Source organism: Lepisma saccharinum, unplaced genomic scaffold (genome assembly GCF_977018435.1).
Source record: "Lepisma saccharinum unplaced genomic scaffold, izLepSacc3.1 HAP1_SCAFFOLD_127, whole genome shotgun sequence".
Classification (NCBI taxonomy): domain Eukaryota; kingdom Metazoa; phylum Arthropoda; class Insecta; order Zygentoma; family Lepismatidae; genus Lepisma; species Lepisma saccharinum.
The window spans coordinates 659,202-677,419 of NW_028142943.1; the positions used below are offsets into that span (position 1 = coordinate 659,202).

An 18,218-nucleotide genomic window follows, 5' to 3' on the forward strand; every position below is an offset into this window, starting at 1 on the left:
CAATTAAGTTCACAAACTTGCCACCATGCTCGTACATTGGCAGTACTGTGCGATGTGCTAACCACTCCACCACGGGAGCTGGCCTCTGAGGAAAGAGAAAGATTCATTGATGAGGAGACGCCAGGGTGGCCAATAACAAGCAGAACTGGCGAAAACAATGCAAAAAATCATTAAAATGTGTGTTAAAATTGTTGGTTGAATGTGAGAAGCAAAGCAGACCATGTAATCGGTAGAAAAACAGTTAGGAAAATCCTACCTGAAAACCTTGGCATGAGAAAGGTGTGTGGGAAAATGGTCCTGGAGGAGCTCGTTGATGAACAAAATCAAAAGAGAGTCGAAGTTTGTTAAGACCTTTTGGAGAGGCAAGATGATGGTTTTGGCCATGTTATCACTGGCAATGAAAAGATCATGACCGCAATGACTTCTCTTTTTACCCTTAGAAAAAAGAAACATTGAAAGGAAGACATTTTGATGACATTCAGGACATCAAGGGTAATACGATGACAGCTCTGATGGCCATTCCAGAAAAAAGATTTTCAAATTTTCTTTGAAGGGTGGACTAGGTGCTAGCATTCATGCATAGCTTCCCAAGGGTATTTCTTCGAAGGTGACTATAGTGATATTTAGTAATGAGGTATGTAGCCATTTTTCTAGGATGAGTTCACGAACTTAATTGTCAGATCTCATACCCAATGCAAATTAACAAACAAAACAAATTCATATTCGGAAAATTTAGGCTTTTTATTATGAAATTTCAATGTTTTGATATCTTGATAGGAAAATTTTACTTTTGGTTGTAGGTTGTATGGGTTCATTGACACTGGAATTGCCCTACTAAGCTACAAAAAAATGTTATGTGACATTAAAAAAAATCTTACAGCAACATTGTTGTTAGAAGACACACAAAACAAATAAACAGCATGATATAAAACACTTGCAAAGTATTTCTGAGCTTTTGACTTCATCTCAGTCTTCATTTGGGCTGGCTGAGAGGAAGGAAAGAAAATGCGGTCAAGGTATTGAGACACAATAAGTAATGTCATCAGAACCTAAACTGCATCTTCTTCACTGTCTCTCGATCTGCCTTGGTAATGACTCCAAGATGAAGTCGAAAACTCAGAAAGACTTTGGAAGTGTTTTGTATCATGCTGTTTATTTGTGTCATGTGGTTTTTGATAAGAAATATTGTTAATTGTGTAAGTATTTTGAACTCAAATTTACCTAATCAACTTCAAGATATCTTATCTTGCAATAATCTTGCACCTGTCAGATAGATTGAGGTAAATAGATTGAGAAAATTCTGTTTTATTTTCCAATTCAGCTTTCTTTTCCTTCCTCGATGAAAGTAAATGCTAAACTGTGAAAATTTTGCTTTTCAAGGCATTTGCAAATATGTAAATTTAATGGGATTTGGATCAATAAAAGTTGCAATTTTTCATGTCTACAGGCAAAAATTCATGCAGTAATCATGCATAATTCCTGGAAATAATGGAATTTCCAGTGAATAGGCACCCCGATAAAGCAGGTTTAATTAAATCCATTAAAATTACAATACAATCAGTACATAATTCAACATGTTATGGTTTTGTGAAGTAAATGTTTAAATACATGTTTGGTTTTTCAAAAGCACAACCCATTGTAGTTAAGTAGACAAATGAACTTTTCATGTTCTGGAACATTTGGAATTTTATATTTTATATCATATCAGTAATTTATTGGTAATGGGAAAAATTTCATGTCAGTTCATTTAGAAGGATGGAGATTGGAGGAAGAGTATGTACCAATGGCAGAGGAAGATACAATCAACTAAGTCGAGAAACGGAGGAATAAGAGGAAATAAATCTACCAAGGGGAAGGGAGGAAAAGAGGAGGAAGCAAATCCACTAAAGAAGAGGGAAGGAGAAAATAACAAAAATAGAGAGTATAGGAAATGTCTTACCTCAACATGTCTTACCTGATAATAACAAAAGTAATTTAAAAAAAATATGCATATAATTAAGGACTACAGTTGAAGGTTGTTTCTATGGTAACTAAAAACTTTTTGAAACTGTATTACAGTGGACAATTATTCTGTAACGTAAAATACACATGCGAACAGGCAGATATACTATTCTAGTCCTTCAGATGTACTTCAGTGATATATTAGATGATTTTCCATGAGAGTTCGCTTAATTTTTAATTTCTGTCAAATTCCCTGAGATTTCCAGGTTTTCCAGATGTGTGGGAACCCTGTTCATGTAACGTAGTCTGGATGTTTTGCAATTGTACTTTGTGTGACATATTATAGACCAAAATACATCTCATTACTACCGTGCGTCCATTTCGATCTGCAGCCGAGAGATTGGGAGAAACGTGGCGGGCGGCGCTGACGGAGGTGCCGACATTTGCGGCCTGTAATGCCCGCATATTTTTATGGACATATGCAGACATTTATATAAATATTGCAAAACTAGCACTAACCTGTGTTATAAGAGTTGTTCAAAGTGATGTCCACCTACATTCACACATTCCTGGCATTGTTTGATGAAATTTTGATTCACACGCAAAAGTTCTTCTTCCGTAATTCTTCCTAGTTCTGCCCTTATATTGTCTTTTAGTTCGTCGATGCTATGAGGGTTATTTCGGTAGACTATTTTTCAAGGTTCCCCACAAATAATAGTCACATACGGTAAGATCTGGCGAACGTGAAGGCCATAAACCTCTTGAAATTATTCTGTCATCAAACACCTCCCTTATAGCATCCAAAGAATCAGCGGCGGTATGGGCTGTGGCCGAATCTTGTTGAAAATACCCATATTGTCTCTCATTATCTGATAACAACTGAAAAAACGGTGCAAGTATTTGTGTGCGGTACCTCTCTGAATTTATTGTGTCTTCAAAAAATATAGGCCCTATTATTCTTTTGGCACTTACAGCACACCACGCACCAAATTTTGCATCGTGTAACGGAACTTCGTGTATTATTCGGGGATTTTCGGTGCTCCAGTATCTATTGTTCTGTGAACAAACATGACCACGCAAGTGAAACCATGCCTCATCCGAAAAAATTATTAACTGTGGATCAACAATACCATCTACAATATTCTGCAAAACCCAATTACAGAAATTTACTCTACTTACGTTGTCAGGGGGCCGTAATTCTTGCACTATAGAAACTCTGTACGGTTTTAATTTTAGTAGCTTAGTGGCTGTATGTGCTGATGATTTTGACACGCCCATCTCCTGTGAAACACGGCGTAGAGGTTTGTTTGGAGAAAGTTCTAACGCTGCACCAATTTCATCGAGTTTTGCTTCGGTTAGAATCCGTCATTTTTGCTTAGGTGTTTTAAAATTTAACGATCCAGTTTCTCGTAATTTAAGGACAAGACGTCTAACCGTATCTCTATGTGGAGGTGAAACGCCTGGGAATTTCTGTACAAATTGCCTACACACGTCTCGACACGAGACTGTTTTCACGTAAGTGTCATACATAAAAATTCTTTGTTCTAACGTGAACCTTGCGGCTGGCATTCCAATCGTCTGACTGACACAACACACATACACACTGCAATAACACAAACAAGTAACGGCAAGTAACCAAGAATAACACTCTTACGCACAGTACGAAATTAACACGCTCTTGGTTTACATCTGCCTGCCACTATATTCACAGCTCTGTAGTCGCGAAGGAACAAAAAACTTGAGCTAGGAGATTTCGGATTGCAAGGAAGCTCACGAACACCATTAGCTTTTAACGGTTCGTCTGCAGCGTAATCTTGATACAGTGTTGCACATTCGAAACCTCCAAACGATCCCCATCGACACAAAACTCTTTCAAGGATATAAACTTAAGCAGGACGTTACTGGTCAAAACTATGATTAAAATGTTTTACAGAGTATTATCTGTGGCTCTTAATATAATTTCTAAAGCGTAATTATTTGTGTATATAAGGGTGGAACTTGGAAGAATTACAGAAGAACTTTTGCATGTTATAACACAGGTTAGTGCTCGTTTTGCAAGATGTCCACAAAAATAAGCGGGCATTACAGGCCTCAAATGTCGGCATCTCCGTCAGCGCCGCCCGCCACGTTTCTCCCGATCTCTCGGCTGCAGATCGAAATGGACGCACTGTAGTAGTAAGCAAATTAATTTCCTTTCGCTCACCCCTTTTTTTTTTTTTTTTTTTTTTTGCATACCCCTCTCCTTACAGTCACATCACATATTACTACGGACCTTCATTTTCCGGTGCTAATTTTTACAAAAAGTGGTGTTATTTTTTCCACTTTTTGGTGTTATTTTTCTCAAAATTTAAGTTTTCACTTTACAGGGTGGCTACAAACAAGCAGAAATGAAATTCCATGTCTTTTCAAGGTTTTCCAAGACAAAATTTACATTTTTCCCTGACAATTACAAACTAAACAAGATCGATGTTTTTGCAAATGGAAATAATAAACTCATACAGATCCACGTATGGTTTTGTTAAGTACCAATATTATCTGCTATGAAATTGACTTAATTTCTCTCAAACTGCAAAATAGTGAATTTGGAAAATTATTACAATTCACAAGCTACGGAAGGATTACGGAATTTTGTCATACGCAGTAAGTTTAAAATAAAATACTTGATTGTTTTTAAAGTTACGACTAAATGAGATAAGAGTGAAGAGAGATTGATTAAGAAATACAATTTGTAATTTATCAGTCTCCTTATACATTCTAAGTATTATATGTTGATATTTTCACTGAGGTTTGGAACCCTCTGCATGCAAGAACCATGAGTGAGGATTCATTTTTCAATGCATAAAGCAACTTCTCTTTTCTCTGTAAAGCAAACAACTTCACTCTTGCATATAAGTGAAACAACTGAATCGAACAAAATAAAGTGTCATATTTCCTTACATTATCAATGGGATTTCTGCTTCAGTACAGTATATCCAAGTGAAGTACTGTGAAACTGACAACATGCAGTTATACCAGTAATGCTGATGAAAAGGGTATGTAGGTATTAGAAATTTAACGCAAGGAATTTATAGAATTGCATTGTATAGGTACCTGATTTAGCTAACCACACATTATAACAGGAAAACACTAATAATAAAAGCTTCTGAAAGTTCATATACGTGGGGCATCCTGAAAAAAGCTCCAATGGTGCCTATACACAGCACTAGTGGTCAGAGAGCGACACACACCCATGCAGGCAGGAATAAGTGGCATGTAGCTGTAATCTGGTACAGTTGCATTGGAGCCGTTTTAGGACAGTTCTAGGTTAAAGATTGCAGCTCTCACACAGTCTCCCACTGACTGCGATGTAGCCTACATTGCATGCTCTAAATATGGCACAGAGCCACCAGCTATCGTGTGAGGTGTGCAGACCGGACGTTGTGAGTGATAGTATGGTCAGACGATGGTGCAGACAATTCACGGAAGGCCAATCGAATGTGCACAACCCCATACAGCTGAGTACACACGGGCCCTTTGCATCACTTCAGGTGAGAGATCTTGGACCACTACCTGTACAGCATGGGCTTTGAATGTACTGACTTTCATCTCTTTGTTTAACTGAAGAGGTTTCTGGCATTGCAAGGATTCGACAGCTACACTGCGATAGAGATAGTACCAGTATTTGCTGTCAGACACATATACCATGTACATACAAAATTTAGTGCCATGCTACGACGAATGCCAGAACAAGGGTGGTGATTATGTCGAAAATTAGGTTAGGACTCACTGTTACTAATGCAATAAATTACAACTGATATTCTTGTTTTATTTATACCTAATCAGCAGACTCTTTGATATTTTGTTATTTTTTTTAAAATTCGTGTATTTTCTTATTTTTTTTTTTTACTATACGGTGTTATTTTTCCCAAAATTCACATTTCCATTTTAGCGCATATTCTGGCAAATATCTGAAATTATACCTTCATGGTGTTTTAAAACTGCTGTTTCAAATTGTAAGTCACAACTCTTCGTGAGAGTTTGATATCTTGAAAGTTATTTTGGGAAAGTTATTTTCCATACCCCTTTTTTAATTTGAAGGTAAGAATTTTAGATAATGGAATTTTCCCCGTATATACTGAAGGGTGCATAATGACCATAAGTGCTCCCCTGCACTTTTCCTTGAAGGTGTATAGGTGTGGAGTTAGGTGTGGAGTTAGGGTCCCACACTTTCTTGATCATGGCTGAAGGTGGGGGTGATGTGATCAGCACCATGCTCCTGGCTACATTTATCCCTCAAAGTTTCCTCAAGGTACCAGCTTCATATGATGCTGGGTGGGTGCCGGAGCAGTTTGAATAGGTGGAAAACATCCCGGTTCTCCCCTGCAGGTGATCGACCCCCGGTCTCTCGCATAGTAGTCAGATGCTCTAACGACTGAGCTCCATTATTACTCGCTCAACAAATGCCGATGGCGCTCACTTAGCTTCGAAATTCAAAACATATCTCGTGCGACAAATACAAAGATGTGGCTCTCGTGTGATGGTAGATACGCACTCGATCTCCTGTTAGAACCATGCCACTTTGCTCTGTGATGCAAATTGTTTCGATAGAAGTTGAAAAAATCGTGGGAAATGCATCATTTAATGTGGCTGTCGGAATTATTTCATGTACGTATAAGTATAACTCTATAGTTTACTCTTGAGTAAAATGCTGGAAAACTTGCATGTTCTATGTACACAAACATGGCCTAGAAAAGACAAGAATCTTGGATTTCATGGAATTTTTCGTTGTTTTAGGACATTTCTTTAAAAAAAATCGCTAAAATGCCAACAATTCGCATTATATGCCAAATTCGCATTATTTCGATATTTCGAACGAGCGAAAAATGTGTCCAGACATCACTGCACATTCCTAAACATAACTTCGCAGCAATTACCAGTTTTCACGGTTTTGGCGATTGCGGTTCCCTACTAATCGGAAATTACTTTCTGGCCAACCCTTGTATAAATCAGTAGATGGAAAGAGAAAAAATTAAGCAGGGCTGGCAGAGAAAAGTCAATTCTTGAAGAAAGTGATTTGCTTTCATGATTGAATGATTCGAGTAAATATGATATTAAAATATTTACGTATTTATTATTAGTATTTTATTTCATAATATTTGACATTAACTTCACTCAGTGAGAGATTAATGCACCAGTGAAACAGAAAGTAAAATTCGTGTGGGTATTAATATGTCTGACAAATTTACAATTCATGATAGGTTAAAACAAGGAGATGCATTATCTCCATTGCTTTTTAATTTTGCCTTAGAATATGCTGTTAGGAAGGTAAACGAAACTAAAGAAGGACTAAAATTAAATGGTGTGACTCAGTTGTTAGCATATGCAGATGATTTAGACTTTCTGGGGAATGATGTGAATACAATTAAGAATAATGCTAAAATACTTTTCAAAACTGCTAAAGAGATAGGTTTGGAAGTTAACAAAGAGAAAACTAAATATATGCTTACAGGCCGAAACCAAGTGTTAGGTAATAATCAAAATCTAATTATTGATAACAACTCGTTTGAAACAGTTTCCAAATTCAAATACTTAGGAGTAATATTAACAAATGAAAATTATATTAAAGAGGAAATAAAAAGTAGGCTTAATTCAGGAAATGCATGTTACTTCTCTCTTCATAAACTTTTGTCTTCTCGTTTAATATCTAAGAAACTAAAAGTTAAAATATACAAAACAGTAATTTTGCCTGTAGTATTATATGGGTGTGAAACTTGGTCCCTTACATTGAAAGAGGAACATAAATTGAGAGTATTTGAAAATAGGATCCTTAGGAAAATCTTTGGACCTAAAAGGGATGAGGAGACAGGTGAGTGGAGGTTACATAATTTAGAACTACATAATTTGTAATCATGTCCAGATATTATTAGAATAATTAAATCAAGAAGACTTAGGTGGGCAGGCCATGTGGCACGAATGGGAGAGGAAAGAGGAGTTTACAGGATTCTTGTTGGGAAACCTGATGGTAAGAGACCTGTAGGAAGGCCAAGACGAAGATGGAGGGACAACGTTGAGATGGACCTAAAGGAAATCGGTAGGGATGGAAAAGAGTATATAGATCTTGCTCAAGATAGGGACAGATGGAAGGCCTGTGTTGCTGCAGCCATGAATCTTCGGGTTTAAGAAGGCTAGAGAGTTAGTAGTTAGTTAGTTAGTCAGTGAGAGATTAATGACCATCTCTCACGAGTTTAAACAGACAGGACAGAGAGTGGCGTCAATTTCATTGCAATACTAGTGTTGCAGTAAATTTGAGGGTGCGAGCATGCACTCGATAATTTTTATAATGTTCACCAATGCAGATTATGTTTCACTTTTTGGTGATAGTATTCAATATATATCCCGTTTGGTTGGATTCTTCTTGATATCTAAAAATAGTGCAATGTCATTGTAAACATATGTTAACTTGTGCGAAACCAGTAATACGTCAGGGTGATGAAAGAAAAACCTTCGTAAGCACTGCTACATTAAATAAGGTGAAGTGAGCCAGAAGAGTAATAAAATTCCAGCAGCATATTTTCAGTCTAAAGCTCTTCTTGTTTATGCATGCGATTTGCTCTTCTTGTTTATGCATGCGATTTTTGTTGGATGTTGCAGTCCATGCAATTTCTGACGCATGTTGTAGTGAGATACTTTGTCGGGTGGCGATATTCGACAAAAATCGTATGTATCAATGGAACCTATTTGTTTCCATGTTCCTTTAGTTTGCCCAACAAAATGCCTTACTATGACGTCCGACAACTATCGGACGGCACCACCCACTCTTATCCCCTCCATCTGTTGACAAGTCCCCTTACTACTCCCATACCGACAAGAAAAAATGATAATTCAATGCATTTTCCACATAATATTTAGAGGCTTAACCTTAACTCCCCGGATGATACCATATGGTATCATCATGCTGATTACGAAATGAATGTGCTTTTTGGACCTTCGTACTCTTATGTTTGGGTGGAAACTCTGACCCAGGTCCGGAGCTAGCCTGGGAATTTCATATTGATGACCAACCTCGCCCCTCTCCGCAACATATCAATGCCACATTTCAGAACAGTTTCACGTTTTGGTTCATTATTCAACTTGTATGGCACTCAGGAACATGAAACATGTTTCAATCAATGTCTTTTGAAACGTCCATTCCTTGAAGAGAATACTAAGGTTTGCCGCCTTCTCCCAAAAATAGCAGGAGAAGAAGGGCAAACAACAGATTTTTATATTGTTTCTTTTTTCATTGAAATTCGGTGGTTGCGCCCCCCCAAACCCTTCCTCGGTTCGGCATTCTGAATTGTACACAGTTGCATGCTCTGATGTTTTAGCTGCAAAACAAAATCTATCCGAAGTAGAATGCTCCGATAGTGCCCAAGTTGTAACAATTTTCCTCCAAAAATGCAAATTTCCTATTTTTGGTAAAAAAAAACATTATCACATTTTGGCTTATTATTCAACTTATATGACACCCAAGAACATGAAATATGTTTAATTCTCTTTTGAAATGTCCATTCTTTTAAAAGGATACAAAGTTTGCGCCTTCTCCCCAAAATAGTGGGAGAAGAGGGGGCAAAGTCCAGATTCTTATTTTTTTTCATTGAAATTCGGAGGTCGCGGCCCCCAAACCCCCCTTCCTCGGTTCGCATTCTGAGTTGTACACGGTTGCATGCTATGATGTTTTAGCTGCAAAACAAAACTTATCCGAAGTAGATTGCTCACATAGTGGCCGAGTTATAACAATTTTCCTCCAAAAATACAAATTACCTATTTTTCGTAAAAAAAACAAAACACATTTTGGCTTATTATTCAACTTTTATGGCACCCAAGAACATAAAATATGTTTCATACTTTTGAGAAATGTACATTCTTTGAAAAGAATACTAAAGTTTGTGACCTCTCCCCAAAATAGCGAGGCAAGAAGGGGCAAACTACAGATTTTTACGTTTTTTTTTTTTCCATTGAAATTCGGGGGTCGTACCCCAGGCCCCCTTCCTCGGTACGGCGTTCTGAATTGTGCACGGTTGCATGCTCTGATGTTTTAGCTGAAAAACAAAACTTATCCGAAGTAGATTGCTCCCATAGTGCCCGAGTTATAACAATTTTCCTCCAGAAATGCAAATTTCCTATTTTTCGAAAAAAAAAATAATTTAAAAAAATCACATTTTGGCTTATTATTAAACTTGTATGGCACCCAAGAACATGAAATATGTTTCATTCTCTAGAGAAATGTCCATTCTTTTAAAAAATACTAAAGTTCTCGCCTTCTCTCCAAAATAGGAGGAGAAGAGGGGGCAAACACCACATTTTTATGTTTTTCCATTGAGATTCGGGGGACGTGCCCCCCCGCCCCCTTCCTCGGTCCGGTGTTCTGAATTGTACAGGGTTGCATGCGCTGATGTTTTAGCTGCAAAACAAAAGTTATCCGAAGTAGATTGCTCCCACAGTGCCCGAGTTATAACAACTTTCCTCGAAAGAGTGTTCGAATTTAAAATTCCCGCTGAGAAGCCCGGGCGACAGAAATTTCTCTCTCTCTCTCCTCCTGCCATCACTGGTTTCTGGAGCCGTGGTTGTGTTGCGCATAAAAGGGGCCTAAAAGTTGAGGCTGAAACTTGCGAACGAGATTTCCTGTTCCCGTGCAGAGTTCCATAACGATATCTAAAAAAAAAAACAAAAAAAAAACGAAATTCCCTGACTTTTTTTGACACCTCAAATTCCCTGACTTTTCCCGGTTTTCCAGGTTTTCCAGGTTTGTCGCCACCCTGCTTTAGTACAGTTTTCTGAAAAATATACTTAAAATTTTACCTTCAATATATTTTTAAACTCTTCCCTGGGGTGTATAATTTTAGTAACAAATGTACGAGTTTAAAAACATACTGAAGGTAAAATTTTCAGATGCTTAAAATATTAAGCAGCACCAGAGGCAGAACAGTATCTGGGTTTTTGGGATTGCAGATATACCGAATGAGAACACTGATAAATGTTGCTCCTTCCCTCTTTGAGGAACAACTGTAAGTGAAAAGCAAGCCATCAGAAATATGCAGGAGCCATAGGATAGAGGTAAGACCAGGGTAATTAGAGGTAATCACTAGAGGCACATATTTTTGGTAATAAAATAAAATTTCAGTGATATAGCGGTGAAAACTCGGATCTAAAACAGTACATAAAATGACATTTTGATTTAAAATTGTGAACATAATCCTCAATTTGATTTAAAAACTGCACTTATTAAACAAACTAAACATACCCCTTCTAATAGCACATTTATGAAGTTACCAGAGTATTAAGATTATTTCTGTATGAAGGGGTATATTTTTGCTTCTCAAATATTTACAGCAGAATTAATGAATTTTCTATGAAGTGCATAACTCGCAAGATAATTCAAACTTCAGAAAGTGTCATGTCGGTATAAAAACTCTAAATTTCATGTTTAAGCGTCTACTTTGCATTTTGCAATTAATTTCGCATCATTTTGTGACAAAACAGGGTATGAAAATACACCTCACACCTTTTAGAAACCTGAAAAATTAACTTTACAATGTGTTATTTCACATTTCGTGCTTTCATAAAAATTAAATATATATATATATATATATATATATATATATATATATAGGATAAAAGCAAGGAGGGCCACCAGTGACCTTAACACTAAACACCTCCAAAAACTCTCCAATCTCTGCCGTCAAGCTTTTCAGACTGGCTGCACCCTTCCCCTTCCACTGCTGCCCAATTTCAGTCCCACACCAACATGCCTGCTATTACCCGACCCCCCTCTACCATTGTCCACCCCTCCCACACCACCACAGACCCCCCCTGAAAACCAAAACTGCACTCCCACACATCGCACCTTGGGAAACAACCAGTCCACGGACAAACCCACCCCCACCAGATCCATGACCACCAATGACCCTAACCCACTCAAAAACAACCAGACTGTACTCAATTTATCCAGCCATAAACTGAGCACGGATGAAATAGCTGTTTTATCCAAAGGCCTCACCTTCTCCGCCACAACTCCCCCCAACCAATTCCGTCTACTTTTTGACATACACACATTTGCTCGCAACCTCCGATGGCAACATTTCTGGGCCAAAAATCCCTGACTCCAAACTACTACCAGTGAAACCCATCCGAGCCTCCTTCAATTTAGCCCCCCCTCCTCCCAAGATCCACCCCCCCTGCCCACCAACCACCCCTTGGAAAGATACATTACTGCCGTCATTTCCACCACCTCTGACAGCTCATTCTTAAATAACTTTCACAACCAACCTAACCTCAACCCTCCCCAACAGAAAGCTCTCAGAGACCTCCGCAACAACCACAACATCAAAATCCTCCCAGCTGACAAGGGGTCCACCACGGTGGTCTTGAAGTCTCAAGACTACCTGGCGGAAGCCAACCGCCAGCTGGCTGACCCCTCCACCTACAAACCCACCACAGTTGACCTATCCGCCGAACACCTCACCAAAATCCGGGACTTCATCCACACCCGCGGCCCCCCTGATGGCCTAACAGCTCGTACCACTGCCATGTTAATACCCGACAATCCCCGCACCCCCACCTTCTATCTATTGCCCAAAATCCACAAACCTGGCAACCCTGGTAGACCCATTGTGTCCAGCTACAACTCACCTACAGAACGAATCTCAGCCTTTGTTGACTCCCATCTCCAGCCTCTTGTGAAAGCTCTGCCCTCCTACCTCCGTGACACCAACCACTTCCTCCAGAAAATCAGCACCCTCCCACCATTGCCCCCAAATACCATCCTTGCCACCATTGATGTCACTTCCCTCTACGCCAACATACCTCACTCCCATGGCCTCCGCTCCATAGAATTCTATCTCAATAGCAGACCCAAACCTCACAACCCCAGCACCAACTTCCTGACCCACCTAGCCCACCTTGTCCTCACTTGTAACAACTTCACCTTTGAAAACCAAAATTTCCTACAGATCCGAGGTACAGCCATGGGTACCAGAATGGCCCCATCCTATGCAAACCTCTTCATGGGCAAACTTGAGCAAGAGTTTTTGGCTACCCAACCCCTCCAACCCCTCCTCTGGCTCCGCTTCATCGACGACATCTTCATGCTCTGGACACATGGAGAACCATCCTTGTCAGCTTTCCTGGACCAACTTAACCACTTCCATTCCCTCAAATTCACCTGGACGCACTCCCCCAACCAGATCACCTTCCTGGATGTGGACGTGCACATCGAGGGAGGACACCTGACTACCTCCATCCACATAAAACCCACCAACCACATGCAATACCTACACTTCTCCAGCTCCCACCCGTTCCACACCAAAAAAGCCATTCCATTCTCTCTGGCCCTCAGGGGACAGCGCCTGAACACTTCACCCACCTCCCGCCAGAATTATAACCTCCGCCTACACCAGGCCCTGGTTAACCGTGGATATCCCTCCATCCTGGTCACCAAGCAAATATCGCGAGCTGCCTCACATACCACCACCACCAAGAAACCTGCTGCCACCAACCCACCTGCACTCATCACCCAATACCATCCCCACCTCAACAAAATCAGGCACACACTGCACTCTCTTCTCCCAATTCTCCACAGTGATCCCGAAACCAAAAACATATTTCCCGACAAACCCAGAGTAGTTTTCAAACGCCCCCCCAACCTCAAAAACATCCTGGTCCACAACACTCCTTCACCACACATCCAACACCCCCCTGCCCATAAATGCAACCGCCCCAGGTGCAAGACCTGCCCCATCCTAATCACTTCTCACACCCTCCAGGTGCACACGGCCACTGGCAAATTTAGCCTCCATCCCAAAGGGACCTGCCATGCTTCAAACCTTATCTACATCCTCACCTGCAACATCTGTGGTGATTTTTACCTGGGGGAAACATCAACGGCCCTCAACCTCCGCATCAATAACCACCGCTCCTCCACCCACAACCTGGACTTCACTGTCGCCGTCCACACCAACCACCACAACATCAGTTTCAACGACTGCTTCCGGGTAGCGATCATCCATCTCCTACCCCAACCAGCCAACACCTCTGTTCGCAAAAGATGGGAGAGGGCCTATATATCGGCCATGAGTGCAACCACTCCACCTGGCCTGAACAAGGCCACCCAGTAATGCCCAACCCTCACCCCCCCTCCCGCCCCCCCCCCCTCCCAACTCATCCTACACACACAGTTTACGACGAGCCTTAATGCCCAACCCTCACCCACCCTCCTGCCTCCCCTCCCAAGTCATCCTACACACTCACAGTTTACGACGAGCCTGGTGACGAAACAGTGTTTTTTTTCGTTCTACGCACCGCTTCTTCTTCGATGGGGACCTGGCAACTCTGCAGGGCCCCAACTTCCGGTTCCGTCTATTTCTCCTCACACCGATGATGCTATGAAATTAGTGAAAATTTTGAATTTTTCTACCTTCTTTGATTTTTATTTATATATATATATATATATATATATATATGCATGCCTCTAGTAATCACTAATTATCATCTCCAGGCCAAAGTATTTGACTGGAGGAAAAAGCTGAAAGGCAGCAAAACATCTCTCAAAGAAGGCTCCTGCATCTCCAGATTGCAGTTCTGTACATGAGGAATTGAGAATTTGGAATGAAGTGTGTTTCAATAATAGTCTCAAACACAAAGTGCAGTGATCGATTACGAGAAACATATTCTCTTTTACAGTTGTTAGCATAATCAGTTAATCCTTTCAGCACATACGGAAATATCCCAACCAACATACCATTGTGGACACTTTTCTGAAAATGAATTACTGAAGTACTTTTCTTCAAGTGTCAATGTTGACACCTACCCACAAATTAAAAGAAAGCTATATTTTCTCTATTCTCTCTGCATTACTCTGTTATTATGTAATGTAGACACTTTAAATTTTGGGTATGAATACAAACAACTACACATTACAATATAATTTACAAAAACTACATGTACATTGCTTGAAGCATCAGAGTTGCCATCAGAAAGTATTAAACAATCTGTTTAAAAAAATATGTTCATTTTCTCTATTTTTCTAATATTCAGTTAATAACATAACTTTCTACATTTTCTTCTTCAGTTCTGACCCAGAATCATTCACAACCTTGCCCAGAGAACACTGAATATCATCCTGGGAGAGTATCTGCCGGGAACAACCCGGAGCAACTTTGTCAGCCATTGTGAAAAATGAGAAAATGGACAGCATGGACTAGAAGAGAAAAAAGAAGGAAACAGCACTTGTGCTGCCCTCAGACAGGCAAGCTATGAACTGAAATATTAAACGTTCGGAGCAAAACATTTGACGAACGACATAGAAACATGTACACGTTTCCATAGGCCAGCCACACAAGAGATCAGACACAGCACAACACAACACAACATGACGATACACAAAGTGACACAAAGAGGCAAGGCGAGTCTTCTTGTGTTCTTCATACAAGAACGAGAGGGCAGAAGAGGTGTTTATTACTTTAATTCCATTCATGGCAGTGTTCCATGACAACATTATTTTACAAATTGCTAACAAAAATGAAGTTGGGAAGGGTGTAACATGACAGTGTGCGCCAGATAACGGGAAAGGGGAATCAGGAGCCAATTATTCCTGGCAACAAAAGTTAATTTTCATTACTACCAGGGATGTTTCTATCCTCCTACAGTTCTGGCACTTCATATGTAAATATGACAATGTAAAAAAAAAGGTAAAGTGCTCCCCTGTGCATAGCTCCACGCCATGAAGGCGTATGGGGGTTGTGGGGGTAACGCCCCACACTTTCTTGATCCGGTCGTGAGTGGGGGTGATGTGATCAGCATCACACCCCTGACCGCCTTTACCCCACAGGGTTTCCCCCAGGTACCCATGTTATTCGACGCTGGGTGGGCGCCAGGGCTGCTTCCATCGGTAGAAAAGTTCCCGGATTTGAACAGGCCGGGGATCGAACCCGGGACCTTTAGCATGGTAGTCAGATGCGTTACCTACTGAGCCACCGCGGCCACAAATATGACAATGTATTTATTACATTTTGTTCATACAAAAGTAAATATGTTGTATAAGAAAAAAATCACTAACATATGTGTGAAAACATGAAAGCCATTGAAGCTTTGGAACCACATTTTTTGTGAGGAAATGAATAATCAATTGTGTATTTTTGTCTGATATTGTATTTCAAGTTATTTTTCATTATAATGTTAATTTATCTCCTCTCAGAGGAGAGTAGTGCTTCCCGATGGTGCAGTGGTAGCGTCGTCACCTTGTAATCAAGGGATCCCAGGTTCAATATCTGGTGAAGGCACAAATTTGTTCGGATCTTACTTTAATCTGTAGGTCTAGTCCCAATTAGCCTTACTGTGCATAAAGTGGACTTCAAACACCAACTCAATCAATCAATCAAAGGAGAGTAGATTTACTTTAAATATATTTCCTGTTTACACATGAATCCAGCAATAGATGCACCCCTTGCGAAAAAGGAAAAAGTTTAATTCACGAACTGAAAACACACAGTTATTTAAGCAATTAATATCAAACTTGGTTGAATATTATTTTCTTGTACAATATACGATACAATTTGCACACAACATTCTCTGTCAAAATACAAGAAAATTTCCAAGAGACCTATTTTTTCTTTTAAGTTAATGTAATTGTTCCACTTCATTTCATAGTGCAGCAATTTTGTCATTACGGTAAAAAGTCGAGGAATAATCATACAATGGAGGCCTCACTTGCAGCACAACGTTTAGCTTCTCTGGATCGAGCTCCATTTTTAACCTTGACTGCACTGTCAAACCTACAAATAATATGTGCTGTCAAATGATACAGTGATGAGTCACATGCAGGTGGTGCACTAAGGGGAAAGGATTCGCACATGCACAGAGCATTTTGTCGCATTGTGCTCCTGCCAGACCACATTCCACTGACGTTCACTGTTTTGTCACAAACGTCGCAACGTGACTCAGAGTCAAATGTTTCGCCCGGTGTGCGGTGGCCCATAATAGCACCATGTTAAAAGTTTACCGAGTCACTTTGCAACAAAAATGACTTGTCATATCACATTGTGTTGGATCCGGTGTGCAGCTGGTCATAGCGAAAAACAAAGGTACATTCATGTGTACCAAAATGATTAAAATGTGGGTTCAGCATTTTATTCAAACAAAATTTAGTAACAATTATATTTGCAACTTACCCTGTAGTATATATTTTCTTCTGTTCTGATGGCTTCAAAATGCTGAGGCGTTTCCTTCTTACTGTTCCTCATTACACAAGAATTATCATTTCTTGCTTCTGTAAGTAATAAACACTGAACTTACATAAATGAAAATAAATATGCATGGGTCATTCTCAAAAAAAAGAGATGATTTCACAAAAAAATAAAATTGTTTAAAATTTGTAAAAATAATGAAATATTCTGTCCTTGAGGAACCTAATAAAATACTAACCTTGGCCAAATCATTTGCTCCTAGTTAATCATAAAGTTAAAATTTGTACAATTGTCTTGTCCACTGAGTGGAGGAGGGGAAGCAGAAATAAATTATGTCAATCATGATTTTCAGAAATTCTTTACACATAGTTCATATAATTGCAGTATACACATAGTTATTAGGGGCCTACTAGGATGGCAAGATTCAGTTTTTTTTTAAGTGGAAATAAAAATAACAAGTTTGCTAATCAATAAGTTAAATTATTCATTTGGTAAACAAGAGATATAAGAAAACAAAAAAAATATTTGAATGAACAAAAAACTCACTTTAAAAGAATAGTTGTACCTAAAATTACAAATAGTTTTATGAATTTGGATTCAACAAATCAAGTTAAGCAAACAGAAATTTTCGGATGAGCTGTGTACACAATGTTTTTAACTGAAATTGTATTAATGAATGGTTTGAAAAATTCCTTGCCTTCAGAAGCTTGTCCAGAGAGTGGAACTGTTATCTCAACAAAGTTGGAAAATTTCAACTTAATCCCACAAATATCACACAAAAGGCAATACAAGACACTTGAACTCACAATGATGTACATTCCTGCAAATTACCTGATGTGGAATGAACAGGAATGTAATCTGAGGATTTTTATAAGAACTTTTTGCCAGTGTCCACAGAGTAGAAAGTTCCCCATGAGACAATATATTTTTACATTTAAATATATTTTAAAATTATATTTAGATTTTTTAAGGGGTTCTAAGGTCATTATGAAATTAATCACAATGTACTAAAATTTAACTTGTATAAAGGAAGATGAAAAATTACTTCTGGAAAAACTAAAGCTGATGAATCTTGTA

At 39.2% G+C, this 18,218-nt stretch overlaps 1 protein-coding gene across 1 annotated transcript in view; it reads right to left on the reverse strand.

Moving 5' to 3' along the window:
- Nucleotides 1-18,218, reverse strand: part of LOC145982335 (uncharacterized) — an 87,091-nt gene that overhangs the window by 34,221 nt on the left and 34,652 nt on the right. The window contains exon 3 of the mRNA XM_083115897.1: nt 17,127-17,224. Coding sequence (XP_082972023.1) covers nt 17,127-17,224 — 98 coding nt within the window. The remainder of the gene's footprint in view (nt 1-17,126; nt 17,225-18,218) is intronic.